General features: G+C 43.7%; 1 protein-coding gene across 1 annotated transcript; it reads left to right on the top strand.

Annotated features, from left to right (window-relative positions):
- The first annotated feature begins 216 nt into the window (after window positions 1-216).
- LOC143286392 (farnesyl pyrophosphate synthase-like) lies at window positions 217-13,867 on the top strand. The gene is made up of 9 exons (XM_076593936.1): window positions 217-365; window positions 1,773-1,935; window positions 3,744-3,878; window positions 4,812-4,892; window positions 8,341-8,463; window positions 8,890-9,054; window positions 11,313-11,390; window positions 12,958-13,092; window positions 13,633-13,867. The coding sequence occupies exons 2-9, from the start codon at window positions 1,792-1,794 to the stop codon at window positions 13,831-13,833; spliced, it is 1,062 nt and encodes a 353-aa protein (XP_076450051.1). The 5' UTR covers window positions 217-365; window positions 1,773-1,791; the 3' UTR covers window positions 13,834-13,867.
- The last annotated feature ends 1,712 nt before the right edge of the window (window positions 13,868-15,579 follow it).

Below are 15,579 nucleotides of genomic sequence, written 5' to 3'. Positions count from 1 at the left end.
GCTATCTCAGTCTCCGCACTAGCCTGTCTCAGCACCTAGCTCTGTGTGTGATGCTGGTGTGTTTGTGTGTGTGTGTGTGTGTGTGTGTGAAATTGTCAAAACACGAATAGTAGGGGAAAAAATCTTGTTTAAGGGGACAGAATTGCTCAAGTGTGGTCAAAAGTGTCCGTGGGACGGTTTAAGGTGGGTCCAGAGTGTCCAGGACACAATAAAAGAAGGGTTTCGGTTTGTCCAACCGGAAGTTGCAGACAGCATTTTACAGGTCACATTGCCGCATTTTGCTGCTCAGGAGAAACTACGCCTGCTGTGTTCACTCACTTCTCGAACGAAAGCAGTTTGCTGTGGCTTCTTTATGTAAATTCAAGGTAAAGAAGGACTTTATGTAGAATGAGTTGATGGTTATTGTAGAAGAAGCGAGCATTATTTTCACTTATTGTTCATTTTGTCTTTGACAAAGACAGAAACGCGTCGGTTGTGGATGGTCGCAGTAGGCAGTGTGTGTGTGTGTTCACATCACTGGATGAGTAGAGTTTGTCTCCTCACAACCTGGGAACGATAACTGATATGATATGCATTTAGGTGCTAAAATTGGTTATTACCTGATATGCCTTTTTTTTTAGAAAAATTCCTTCCAAATCATGCCTATTTTGTGTTCCTGGTCTCTATATTTATTTACAAGGGAGGAGTCGGCCCAGTCTATTCTTAGCCGTTCTATTTTTGTCCCCATGCATGGTGAAGTTTTGTCATCATATTCATAGGTATATTTTTGGTGTGAGTACTCAGCATTGTGGACGTGAATCAGACTGTTTGACCAAACAGTTTTCCCATGTGTCAACAAGAATGCATCATTGTGTGTGTTGAGGTGTGTCAGAGAGTGAGAACCAGGATTTATGGAAGAATAGATCAGGACCATGCCTGCAGAATGATAGTGTATTGATCATCCAGCTCATGTAGGATGTATTTTCACTTGTGCTTAATCATGACTGTGTGGATGTGGTGGTGGGGGGGATCTTTTCGTTTGTTAAGATTTCACTGTTGAAATGTTTCATTGTTTGATTTGTAAATTAGAGAGCACTGACATTTTTGTTTACCACACCCAAATATAAAATCCTCAACAGCTGTTGTAGCCCACTTGATAAGGGCTGAGGTATTTTAGACAGGCAGTGTCCACATTTCTTCCCCTCCACACCTCTGTGTGACTGGCAGACTAATGAAAGATGGTGTCAGGAAGATTTATGTCTATCTCACTATCTGTATCTAGCTATCTGTCTGTTTATATAATGTGTGTGTGTGTGTGACAGTAACATCTGGCAGATGCTGCCATTATACCATGACAATTGGTTAGATATAGAGTTGTAGTATGACAATTGTCAGTAAAGTATTTTCTATTTATTTGTTTATTTATTTATTTATTTATTTGTTTATTTAAATTTTTATTCATACTGTCAGTCAGTCACTCATTGGTGTGAAAATGTCCAGCTTCAGCCAGGCAAGGAACTGCGTCAAAATGTGTGCTTCATTGTGGCTCTTAGTGCTGCAGTCTTGGAGGCTAGCTGGTCTCAGGGGACCGTCCCAACACTGACTGCCCTAAAGCCCTCTTGGCAGAGTGGGGATGTAACTTAGGCAAGACACTCCACTGTAGTCCAGTTCTAGCCCAGATAGTCTGGATAGCAGTTGCCCCCTCTGTTCTGGTGGTCATAGTCAGACGTGACTGTCATGCTGTGTAACGCTTCTGGTTCATTGAGACTGATGTGTACTGTTCCTTCAAACAGCAGTAAAAAGACGCACAGCATGGGAGACAACAAGGAGAAGAAGGGGTCCCAGTCAGAGCTGCAGCAGTTTGATGATGTCTTTCAAGAGCTGGTGGACGACATCCTGAACTGCCCGGCTGTGAAGGGAACAGACACCACGGCCGCTGTGGAGTGGTTCAGAAGGGTGGGTAGTTTACACATAATGCATGTAAAGGAGCCCGTGGCAACAAGTTCTGTTGTAAAATCCACTCTAATAGCAATATACATTGTGTGTGTGTGTGTGTGTGTCTGTGTCTGTGTGTGTGTGTGCGTGTGTGTGTGTCTGTGTCTATGTGTGTCTGTGTGTGTGTGTGACTGTGTGTGTGTGTGTGTGTGTGTGTGTGTGACTGTGTGTGTGTGTGTGTGTGTGTCTGTGTCTGTGTGTGTGTGTGTGTGTGTGTGTGTGTGTGTCTGTGTCTATGTGTGTGTGTCTGTCTGTGTGTGTGTGTGACTGTGTGTGTGTGTGTGTGTGTGTCTGTGTGTGTGACTGAAGCCTGACTAAATGGCACAGGAAACAAATCAGCACATAAAGGCAACTCTCAGTCGATTCTACCCAGGTAGATAGCCTGTTATGCTAGTGACTTATAAGTTATATTTATAAAGTGCTTAGAGCTTGGTCTTTGACTGAGGATTGGTGCTATAGAAGTATCAATATCAGTCAGTTGCTCAAGAGTATTTTTAGAATCTGACAACATTGAAAGCTGTTGCTCTGGTTTTTAAACCAGAAACCAAAACATTGATCAAGTTGTGTAAAATCATTACCCATCCCATTTACTTGTTGCAATGTTGTTGCAATGTCATGGTAAGATTGTTGAATAAGTCAAGCACAGCCTTTACTGGTTGAACATCTAAACGCTGAAGAAGGGGGGAGTGCTGTAAGGTATCTGGAATACAGACATGCAGTGATGTGTACACATCTATACACACTGAAATTCCTATATGCATGCACACCACCACACCCACATATGTTTGCTACACACACACACACACACACACACACACACACACACACACACACACACACACACACACACACACATGTACCAACACACAATGATAACTAATGATTATTATTTACTTTTGCGTGTTTGTGCCTTGTGTCTTGTGAACTCTATCATTCCATGATTGTGATAGAATTGTTCTGTTAAATTCTGTTCACACACATACACACATGATGTACAGATACATGTATTAAAAAAAATGCACCTGTGTGTATATGTTTTGTGAAGAAATGCCTCACCTGACTAACATTTTCTCATGTAAGTGGATAGATATCAGTCAAGTGTATAGCTAGGTAATTTTCTCATGTAAGTGGATAGATATCAGTCAAGTGTATAGCTAGGTAATTTTCTCATGTAAGTGGATAGATATCAGTCAAGTGTATAGCTAGGTAATTTTCTCATGTAAGTGGATAGATATCAGTCAAGTGTATAGCTAGGTAATTTTCTCATGTAAGTGGATAGATATCAGTCAAGTATATAGCTAGGTAATTTTCTCATGCAAGTGGATAGATATGTGAAGTGTATAGCAAGGTAATTTTCTCATGTAAGTGATAGATATGTCAAGTGTATAGCTAGGTAATTTTCTCATGTAAGTGGATAGATATCAGTCAAGTATATAGCTAGGTAATTTTCTCATGTAAGTGATAGATATGTCAAGTGTATAGCTAGGTAATTTTCTCATGTAAGTGGATAGATATCAGTCAAGTATATAGCTAGGTAATTTTCTCATGTAAGTGATAGATATGTCAAGTGTATAGCTAGGTAATCCTCTCATGTAAGTGGATAGATATCAGTCAAGTGTATAGCTAGGTCTCTCCAAGTCATTACATGTCTAATAAAGAGTTTCATCTATGACATTAGGGATAATAATTTCCTACAGAATTATCATTGCTCTGTCTTTATGTACTAAAGGTGTTGGTCTCTTCTACATTCATTTTTTTGTTTTCTGCAGGTTGCGGAATACAATGTTCCTTTTGGGAAGAAGAATCGAGGAATATCAGTGGTGACCTCCATTCGAGAGCTGAAGAAAGACTTCACGAATGATGACCTCAGGCGTGCTCGAATTCTTGGATGGTGTGTAGAATGGGTAAGTGATAAGTTCTTCTGTGTTTGTGGGATGTGACTCCCAGGTTCACTCATATACATATTGGAGTGGGGTTTTTTTTCAATGTATTATGACCATTTTACCCTGCCATGTAGGCATCCATACTCTGTTTTCAGGGATGTGCATTCTGGGTATGTTCTTGTTTCCATAAACCACTGAACGCTGACATGGATTACAGGATCTTTAACGTGTGTAATTGATTTTCTGCATGTGTATACACATGAAGGGGGTTTAGGCACTAGCTGTAGTAGCAAGTCTGCCCCTGTGTTGAGCTGGGAGATTTAAAAAATCTCCACCCTTCACCAAGTGCACTGAAACTAGGGATTGAACTCCGGGGAAAATGCAGATGTCTCACCATTTGGCCACTGCACCTAACAGTAAAAAGCTTCAGTGTTTGTGAAGAAAGTATGAAGTGCAAGTTCAACATTATTTTCAAAGCTTTTTCTCTCTAATTGTTCACTTAACCAAAACAGGGAATTGAACTCCAACTCTGTTGAGGATTCAGTGCTCTAACCATTCAACCACTCAGCCTGTCAGCCTGTCAGAGATGTAACCACACCTGCTGTGTTGTCCAGGCCAGGAAGATTGAGCACTTCTTCCAAAAGTGCAGTGCTGTAGAAAAGGACTCAAATACGTGGTCCCTGTCTATTATATTTCATTATTTAGAAGGTGTGTGGAGGGGGGGGGGGGGCGCTAACCCATCATTGTGCCATTTCAGTGCCATTACTCCCACACTGCTCACTCCGGAGTCCCTGTTTCACAGCCACACCTGGGTTTGTCTGCCAGTTTCAGCACCAGCAGTCCACAGGGAAATATCAGTGTTGTTGCCATGAAGCCACACACCAGAGGAGACCCTGCACTGCTACTGAGCCAGTATTGTTTTTTAATTTATGTTTGTTTTATTTCTCTTTCCAGCTGCAGGCCTTTTTCTTGGTGGCTGACGACATTATGGATGCGTCCATCACGCGCAGAGGGAAAGACTGTTGGTACAAAGTGGTAGGTCTTTTTTTTTCTTTTCCTCTCTTGTACTTGATATGGTACAAAGTGGTAGGTCTTTTTTTTCTTTTCCTCTCTTGTACTTGATATGGTACAAAGTGGTAAGTCTGTTTTTTCTTTTCCTCTCTTGTGCTTGATATGGTACAAAGTGGTAGGTCTTTTTTTTCTTTTCCTCTCTTGTACTTGATATGGTACAAAGTGGTAAGTCTGTTTTTTCTTTTCCTCTCTTGTACTTGATATGGTACAAAGTGGTAGGTCTTTTTTTTTCTTTTCCTCTCTTGTACTTGATATGGTACAAAGTGGTAGGTCTTTTTTTTTTCTTTTCCTCTCTTGTACTTGATATGGTACAAAGTGGTAAGTCTGTTTTTTCTTTTCCTCTCTTGTACTTGATATGGTACAAAGTGGTAGGGCTTTTTCTTCTTTTCCTCTCTTGTACTTGATATGGTACAAAGTGGTAGGTCTGTTTTTCTTTTCCTCTCTTGTACTTGATATGGTACAAAGTGGTAGGTCTGTTTTTTCTTTTCCTCTCTTGTACTTGATATGCATAATGAATTTGATATAAACTATTCTTTAATAGATTTGATATAAACTATTCTTATATTCAAAATTGGAATTTTTTTTTTGGGGGGGGGGGGGGTTGGGGGGGTGAACATATCTTTATTAAAAAAAAAGAAGAGAAATTATGTTGATGTTTATTCATACGCTTATATTGATGTATGTATATATGAATAGAGACCAAAATTTGCCGCATGAGGGATTAATATAGTGTTACTGTATTGTGGATGAAGTACTGATAAGGAAGATGTGTTCACGGTGTTCTTGTTACTTTGCTTCTCGAAACTTTCAGTGTGAACTGTGGGTTGCAGTGCACTTGTTTGCATTATTTCATAATATTGTTAACTTCGCAGTGTGCAGGATTAAAGAGGCTATGCCAGTCTTGAATAAAAGCTTATTTGTGCTTGCACATTTCTTCTGTCTTCGCTGCTGTGTGCACATGTCAAATGATCGGTGTTAGGACAGGCCCAGCGCTTCCTTTTTTGAGGAAGTGTCTGGGTTTGTTCCAATGTACCTTTTATTTACCTGTGTGCTAGCTGAATCGGTAGTGTAAGCAGCACTGACTTGAAGTTGTGTACCTTGTGTAATGGAGAGAGTTACCACTGTTTACTATTCGCAGTGTGCGTTGACGGTGGAATTTCTCTTGTAAATATGGTTTGCATTGCTGTCTGACGGAAGGGAAAGGGGTGTTTTTGCATGATGGAACAGTACCCCCACCTCTCCCTTACATCTCTCCACCCCTCTTTCTCCCCCCTCTCTCTCTGTCTCTCTCTCTGTCTCTCTTTTGAGTTTCTCTCTCTTACCCTGTGTGTTGTGTGATTAACTTTTTTGTGGAACACAACTTGGAAGCAGCATGTGGCTCTCCAGTATCATATCTGTTCTGAAGGACTAGCACCCAGACCTGTCTCTGTAGGCCTGTGTGCATGGGCAGTCCAGTCATACCTGTGTACAGTTACGTAGTTTTATACGACCACAGTGAAAGTGTCTGAGTGTTTTAAAGTTCGGAAAAAATATTGACAAGTATTTTAAAGTATGGAAAGTTAAATGTAACTGAAAAGATGTTCCAAACCGCTATGGCAATATGTTGAATTGCTGATAGTTTCACGCCTCCCTCCCTAAATCACCTGTTTCCCTTGGCAACAGTGAAATATCAAAGCACTATACTAGGGCTTGGCCAGTACAAGACAAAGATGGATTATGCTGAAAGGCTGTGCTTGGTCACCATCTGTAGAGGGGGTGGGTGTCAGCTGGAAGATGTTCTGTGGAGGAAGCCTGACACGTTGTTCAATACTTTGGGTTGTCGCTGTTTGGTGGTGAACACAGTGCATCCCTAACGGAGTGTGGTGGCCGATTGGTAATGTCTGCCTAGGAATCAGGACAATCAGAGCACACTGGTTCCAACTTCACACTCGCCAGTATTTTCTCCTCCTCCACAAGACCTTTAGTGGTGGTCTGGATGCTAGTCATTCAGATGAGACGATAAACCAAGGTGTTGTATGCTGCATGTGCAACAAAAGGGTTGCCCGTGGCAAAATGCTGTTGAAAAATCCACTTTGATTGGAGAACAGATGCAGACAGGAAAACATGTAGTGGGGCTGCACTGGAGTGATGGACTCTCCCTGGGGAGAGCAGCCTGGATTTCACACTGAGGAATCTGTTGTGCTAAAGAGTTATAACATTATTATGCTGTTAGTTATAATATTATACAACTATTACAGTGCCTTGGGAAAAGGCTGGACACCCTCCCCCTCCACAGTAGGATTTTGAATCCCCAACATCCATTTTGGTTGTTACAGCTTCCACAAAGCACCGTGTAGATTGTGATTCCAACACAGCGTGGCCATGTGCCTGTGACCACCAAACCTGTGACCACCAAACCTGTGACTGTGACCACTAAACCTGTGGCTACCAAACCTGTGCACGGCTGCTCAGCCGAGCACAAAATCTGGCTCTTTAGTTGGCCGAGCAGCGTCTAGCATCTTGGGTCAAAAATTTTTTAATGCCAGACTTTCCCACCGCACTCTGCGCTGACCGGTGCATTTGCCGCGGTATTTCTGGCCCCGCGCGCCAAACTGGGACACTGCCTTCTTTGTTTCACTCGGCCCCGCGGCCCCCGCCCCACTTTTCCCACCTTTTCACAGCATCCACACATTTCCTGCAGCGATTACAGAAAGTTGAATTATTGCTATTCCTGGTTGTATTACTGGAGTGCAGTTTGATTTGATTTACACACTTTCATTATTTTATCAACATCATCGTTTCATTTATTTTTTTTTTCTCTTAAAAATCTTCGTCTTTCTCGTGGAATGAAGGGCATGGCAGTGCCATAAGCCGACAGACACTCGCCCCGCTCTCCATCCCCCTGCTGCTCACTCTCACCATGCTACAGTGTGTTCATTTAAACGTTTAAAGGTAAGCTGATCTGCATGCAGACATGCTAAATGTTCTGTGTGAATTGATGATGTTATTGTGATAAACGCCTGTTTTCTTAGAGAGGGATTTAAACAACGATTTTTGCGATCATGTTTCTGCTTATCCTTCTCTTCTCTTTCTTCATTTATGTTTCAGCCGTTGCCGCAACAACCGCTATGTAAGAAAACATATTGTGTTTGGAGTCAATGGAAAGCTTATTTTGTGTTCTTTTTAGAAAACCACTTCTTTTGTCGTTATTTCTGATCCATCCGAGGAGATGATGCGCGAAAGAAACAAAGCAGATTTACCGCCGAACAAGCGTACAGCAAGTGCCACTGGCGCGGCCTGTTTGTCAGCCGCGTTTATTTATATCCATGCCCTACTTCCTGGGTTCACGAACTTACGCTGGGCCAACTAAAGTGCCAGCACTGAACACCCGTGTGTGACTGTGACCACCAAACCTGTGCACTGTGTGTTGCAGGACGGTGTGGGGTTGACAGCCATCAACGACAGTTTCTTCCTGGAGTCGGCGGTCTTCCAGATCCTGCGCAAACACTTTGGGGACCAGCCCTACTACCTGCATCTAGTGGAGCTGTTCCATGATGTAGGTATCGGGGGGATGGGGGACCAGGGGGCGAGGGGGTGGCACTGCGTCATTGGGATGATTTGAGAGTGTGTGTGTAAGAGAAAATTGTGAACACCAGAGTACAGATTTTACCTGCAGATTTATCAGGTGTCTGTGAATGAAGAGTATGTGGGTGGTGTCCAAAGTATGTCAAATCAGAACAGGCACCACCGAACACCCAACTGAAGTGACTCGGCAGCAGTGCAGGGTCTCCTTTGGTGTGTGGCCTCCTGGTGACCTAACATAGATGGTTCTCTGTAAACTACTGATGCTGGGACTGTGACAGATGAACCCAGGAGTGGCTGTGTATGGGGGACTCGGAATGAGCAGTGTGGGAGTGATGCCGCTGAAAAATAAAATGAAATGAAAATTAAAAAAAAAAAACCGGTGGTTGTGGTGTTGCAGACGATCATGCAGACAGTGGTGGGTCAATGTCTGGACCTGACAACAGCACCCCCAGAGGGCAAAGTGGACTTCACCAAGTTCACAGAGGAAACCTACGCTGCCATCGTCAAGTGGAAGACAGCCTTCTACTCCTTCTACCTTCCTGTGGCTTTAGCCATGTACATGGTGAGTGTGAGTGACTGTGGTATGTACATGGTGAGTGTGATTGACTGTGGCCTTGTACATGGTGCGTGTGAGTGTCTTTGGCCATGTACATGGTGAGTGTGAGTGACTGTGGTGTGTACATGGTGCGTGTGAGTGTCTTTGGCCATGTACATAGTGAGTGTGAGTGACTGTGGTATGTACATGGTGCGTGTGAGTGTCTTTGGTCATGTACATGGTGAGTGTGAGTGACTGTGGTATGTACATGGTGCGTGTGAGTGTCTTTGGCCATGTACATGGTGAGTGTGAGTGACTGTGGCCTTGTACATGGTGCGTGTGAGTGTCTTTGGCCATGTACATGGTGAGTGTGAGTGACTGTGGTATGTACATGGTGCGTGTGAGTGTCTTTGGCCATGTACATGGTGAGTGTGAGTGACTGTGGTATGTACATGGTGCGTGTGAGTGTCTTTGGCCATGTACATGGTGAGTGTGAGTGACTGTGGCCATGTACATGGTGAGTGTGAGTGACTGTGGTATGTACATGGTGAGTGTGAGTGACTGTGGTATGTACATGGTGAGTGTGAGTGACTGTGGCCATGTACATGGTGAGTGTGAGTGACTGTGGCCATGTACATGGTGAGTGTGAGTGACTGGCCATGTACATGGTGAGTGTGACTGTCTGTGGCCATGTACATGGTGAGTGTGAGTGACTGTGGCCATGTACATGGTGAGTGTGAGTGACTGTGGCCATGTACATGGTGAGTGTGAGTGACTGTGGTATGTACATGGTGAGTGTGAGTGACTGTGGCCATGTACATGGTGAGTGTGAGTGACTGTGGCCATGTACATGGTGAGTGTGAGTGACTGTGGCCATGTGCATGGTGAGTGTGAGTGACTGTGGTATGTACATGGTGAGTGTGAGTGACTGTGGCCATGTACATGGTGAGTGTGAGTGACTGTGGCCATGTACATGGTGAGTGTGAGTGACTGGTATGTACATGGTGAGTATGAGTGACTGTGATATGTACATGGTGAGTGTGAGTGACTGTGGCCATGTACATGGTGAGTGTGAGTGACTGGTATGTACATGGTGAGTGTGAGTGACTGTGGCCATGTACATGGTGAGTGTGAGTGACTGTGGTATGTACATGGTGAGTGTGAGTGACTGTGGTATGTACATGGTGAGTGTGAGTGACTGTGGCCATGTACATGGTGAGTGTGAGTGACTGTGGCCATGTACATGGTGAGTGTGAGTGACTGTGGCCATGTACATGGTGAGTGTGAGTGACTGTGGCCATGTACATGGTGAGTATGAGTGACTGTGCCATGTACATGGTGAGTGTGAGTGACTGGTATGTACATGGTGAGTGTGAGTGACTGGTATGTACATGGTGAGTGTGAGTGACTGGTATGTACATGGTGAGTGTGAGTGACTGGCCATGTACATGGTGAGTGTGAGTGACTGTGGCCATGTACATGGTGAGTGTGAGTGACTGGCCATGTACATGGTGAGTGTGAGTGACTGTGGCCATGTACATGGTGAGTGTGAGTGACTGTGGCCATGTACATGGTGAGTATGAGTGACTGTGATATGTACATGGTGAGTGTGAGTGACTGTGGCCATGTACATGGTGAGTGTGAGTGACTGGTATGTACATGGTGAGTGTGAGTGACTGGTATGTACATGGTGAGTGTGAGTGACTGGCCATGTACATGGTGAGTGTGAGTGACTGTGGCCATGTACATGGTGAGTGTGAGTGACTGGCCATGTACATGGTGAGTGTGAGTGACTGTGGCCATGTACATGGTGAGTGTGAGTGACTGGTATGTACATGGTGAGTGTGAGTGACTGTGGCCATGTACATGGTGAGTGTGAGTGACTGTGGCCATGTACATGGTGAGTGTGAGTGACTGTGGTATGTACATGGTGAGTGTGAGTGACTGGCCATGTACATATGGTGAGTGTGAGTGACTGGTATGTACATGGTGAGTGTGAGTGACTTTGGCCATGTACATACTGAGTGTGAGTGACTTTGGCCATGTACATACTGAGTGTGAGTATCTGGCCATGTACATGGTGAGTGTGTGTCTGGCCATGTACATGGTGAGTGTGAGTGACTGTGGTCTTGTACATGGTGAGTGCGAGTGACTGTGGTATGTACATGGTGATTATAGATACATAGTGAGAGACTGAATTTTTATTTTACTTATAAATTAGAAAACGATAATTTGTTTTTCATCAGATTTTCTCCAGTGTCAGCAATGTTTTATCCTGTTTTCAGGCTGGCATCAGCGATGAGGCTTCCCACAGCAGTGCTAAAACCATTCTGCTTCAGATGGGCCACTTCTTCCAGGTGCAGGTCAGTGCTGCCCAGTTCAAGCTGTTTCGGTGTGTGGGAGTGTGGGAGTGTGGGTGTGACTGGTGACAAGGGACTTGTGTGTGTTGGTGCACACCCCCACTTTGTGTGTGTGTATCAGTTTACATCATCATTCTGCGCTGACGGTTATACTGAAGATTGGGGTAGCAGGAATGTAGGAAGAAGCTTTTCCTTTTCCTTGCTGGTGTTTAGATAGTCTAGTGTTCACTGATATCAGGTTGTGTAACATTGCTTTATCATTATCTGCTTTTCTTTTTCATTTTATTTCTTTCTCCTCTGCCCCCATTTTAAAAAAATTATTATTTTTTTTATGTAAATAAACCACACCATGCAATGCTGGTCAGTGTGACTGTAGATAGTCAAGATATGTTTACCTGGTAGATTGCAGATGGAAGACTCTCTCTTGTATATATCTGATGTTATATTCTGATGGAACGCAAATGGCAAATGTTGTATATCTTGTATCTGATGTTGCAGTCTGATAGAATGTAAATGACACACTATATCTTGTATCTGATGTTGCAGTCTGATCGAATGCATCTTGTTTAACTTGAATTAGATGTACTCTGAAAAAAATACAAATGACCCATTGTATCTTGTATCTGATGTTGTACTCTGACAGAACACACATGACACACTGTATGTTGTACTCTGACAGAACACACATGACACACTGTATGATGTACTCTGACAGAACACACATGACACACTGTATGTTGTACTCTGACAGAACACACATGACACACTGTATGATGTTGTACTCTGACAGAATGCACATGACACACTGTATGTTGTACTCTGACAGAATGCACATGGCACACTGTATGATGTGTGTGGTGTATCTGATGTACTCTGACAGAACATAGAATTCACATGGCACACTGTATGATGTGTGGTGTATCTGACGTCGTTCTCTGACAGAACACACATGACACACTGTATGATGTGTGTGGTGTATCTGACGTTGTACTCTGACAGAATGTAAAATTCACATGACACTGTATGATGTGTGTGGTGTATCTGACAGAACATAGAATTCACATGACACTGTATGATGTGTGTGGTTTATCTGACAGAACATAGAATTCACATGACACAGTGTATGATGTGTGTGGTTTATCTGACAGAACACACTGTATGATGTGTGTGGTGTATCTGACAGAACATAGAATTCACATGACACTGTATGTTGTGTGTGGTGTATCTGACGTTCTCCAACAGAAGATGCATGACACACTGTATGATGTGTGTGGTGTATCCGACGTTCTCCAACAGAACATGCATGGCACACTGTATGATGCGTGTGGTGTATCTGACGTTCTCCAACAGAACATGCATGGCACACTGTATGATGCGTGTGGTGTATCTGACGTTCTCCAACAGAACATGCATGGCACACTGTATGTTGTGTGTGGTGTATCTGACGTTCTCCAACAGAAGATGCATGACACACTGTATGATGTGTGTGGTGTATCTGACAGAATGTAGAATTCACATGACACACTGTATGATGTGTGTGGTGTATCTGACGACATGTCCTCTTCCACAGGACGATTACCTGGACTGTTTTGGAAAGCCGGAAGTGATCGGCAAGATTGGCACGGACATTCAGGACAACAAGTGTGGCTGGCTGGTGGTTCAAGCACTGCAAAGAGCATCCCCTGAACAGCGGCAGGTGCTACAGGTATGATGGCCCACTGCACCAGGTGGATTTCCAGCTTTTGTCACATTTTGGTGATCAGGTTACAGGTTGAACAGCGGCAGGTGCTACAGGTATGATGGCCCACTGCACCAGGTGGATTTCCAGCTTTTGTCACATTTTGGTGATCAGGTTACAGGTTGAAGAGTGGTTTTAGATGTTTCCAAAAGTTTCAGCCAGCACAAAGCCAGTGTTTGATCGACTCGTGGCAAATTGAACAGACTGAAGAGAAAATGCTTTGTTGAAATTTTGTGTATGTGGCAAATGTTAATTTTGTTACTGAAGAAGATCACCAGTTTTTCCTGTTTCAGTTGTGATCCAAGTGTCTCCAAATGTAATCACCGGTCATTGAATTGTAGGGCATGTCCCTGATCTGAACCTGTTGCAGCTGAAAAAGTCATCAGTTTACATTCTGAGAAAGACTGCAGGTGGTGGTGGTGGTTTCACTGAAAAGTGTGAAAGATAGTCCAGTGTGTTCCTGTATCAGTTGTAGCATCTGATGACATGATGTATGGTGATTGACAGGAGAACTACGGACAGCACGAGGAGAGGAGGGTGGAGAGAGTGAAGACACTGTACCGTGACATGGACCTGCCCCAGGTGTTTGCAGACTACGAGGAGTCCAGCTTCCAGCAACTGATGGCGCTCATCAACTCCTCCTCTGGCGCTCTGCCTCCTGCTGTCTTCGTCAACTTCGCTCAGAAAATCTACAAGCGAGAGAAGTGAGGGGATGTTGGGAGGTCGTGGGGGTTAGGGGGGCAGGTGGAGAGTGGAAGAGACGGAAAGTGTTGTGTGTGTGACAGCGGTCAGAAGAGAACCGTTGACACATGTGGTCGCTGTGAGAAGACACTGTTGACATGTGCGACCACACAAGAGTGCATGGATCAGTGCATCATGAGGGTGTTGGCGTACATAACAGTGCGAGGTGGCAGGAGGGATGTGGTGCGGGAAACATGTGACCCGACTGGTCCACAGCTCTGGTACTGATGTCGCTACAGGCCTGACGATGACTGTGTCATTTGGGGGCTGAACTGATGCCTGTGGAAGTGGATGTCCACATCATCTCTTCTCTCGTTCCCGTGTGAAGGTAGGTACTGAAGCCCATTTCTCTCACTGGATTGGTCACCCACCTAATCAAAGCTGTGCAATCTCTTGTCAATGTTACTGATGTTTTCTGTTATAAAGGGATGTGATGGATGTTTTTCAGTCACATACCCACATTATTTGGCCACACTTGGCTACCCTTTCTATGAGGGGTTGAAAGGCATAATTTTATCTTAATTGTCTGACATTTTTTAGCTTCATAGTTTGCACTGTAGTTGTGGAAATGAGCATAGTGTTACACTATAACTTAGTGGTTCTTTTTCAGTCAGATCTCTAACACCCGTACTTAGTCTGTGGTGTTGACGTCCATCTTCAAGAGAAACCTTTTTATTTTTTTTTTAATCCACCAGTTAGAAATTACTCTTTCAGGGATAGTTAAGCTACATGCTGTGATAAATGATTATTTGCTTAAAGATTTGAAGATGGATTGTTGTGGGATGTAGACATTGTAAGACAACAGTACCAGTTTCACTTTCTCAAGGAGGCGTCACTGCGTCGTCACTGCGTTCGGACAAATCCATACACGCTACACCACATCTGTTGAGCAGATGCCTGACCAGCAGCATAACCCAACGCGCTTAGTCAGGCCTTGAGTGCATGCTTACATATTTGTGTACCTATGAAAGTGGATTTCATTTTACGTAATTTCGCCAGAGGACAACACTCTCGTTGCCATGGGTTCTTTTTCAGTGCGCGCTGCACACGGGACCTCGGTTTATCGTCTCATCCGAAAGACTAGACGCTCAGTTTGATTTTCCAGTCAAACTTAGGAGAAAGGGCGAGAGCGGGATTCGAACCCACACCCTCACGGACTCTCTGTATTGGCAGCTGAGCGTCTTAACCATTCTGCCATACCTACAAAACAAAAAGCTAGCATGCAGACAGTGTGGGAGTGTGTTGTATTGTTGTGCGAACCAGGAATGGTGACATTTCCTGATGTGGAAACTGTCGGTGGTTTTGACCCATCTTTAGCTGGGCTTACCGCTAAACAGAACAGGGAGTTTTATGGAGTGTGCAGCATTGAGGTGGTATTCTTTTGTGGATGGAATCATGGAACTCAGTCCTTGTTTTTATGATGTAACTTGCATTCTTAAAATAGTTGTTGCATGTGCTTTCATATGTTTGGTTTTTGCTAGCAGATTTTTTATTATTGTGCAGTTTGTCAGATGGTTATTCAAATATAGTGATAGGAATCTCACACTGCATGAGGTGTTTATGTGCTCTAACCAGCATGACTTTGATTTTTAACTGCTTTGGTGATATTGACATGCTGGTCAGTAATTGATTCATAAATTTAAAAGATATTCCAGATTAGTACACCAACCTGTTAGAACAGATGGATTAGATACCATGATTTATATAGTATGA

Source organism: Babylonia areolata, chromosome 10, assembly GCF_041734735.1.
Source record: "Babylonia areolata isolate BAREFJ2019XMU chromosome 10, ASM4173473v1, whole genome shotgun sequence".
NCBI classification, from domain to species: Eukaryota; Metazoa; Mollusca; class Gastropoda; order Neogastropoda; family Buccinidae; genus Babylonia; species Babylonia areolata.
Note: the sequence above shows the minus strand (reverse complement) of the source record. Positions and strands in the feature narration are given on the sequence as shown.

Bases quoted from the DNA above. Each gene is read 5' to 3' on its own strand.
- LOC143286392 (XM_076593936.1), top strand. From the start codon at position 1,792: ATGGGAGACAACAAGGAGAAGAAGGGGTCCCAGTCAGAGCTGCAGCAG. The intron at 1,936-3,743 runs GTGGGTAGTTTA...TGTTTTCTGCAG, and splicing joins CTGTGGAGTGGTTCAGAAGG to GTTGCGGAATACAATGTTCC. The intron at 11,391-12,957 runs GTCAGTGCTGCC...CCTCTTCCACAG, and splicing joins GCCACTTCTTCCAGGTGCAG to GACGATTACCTGGACTGTTT.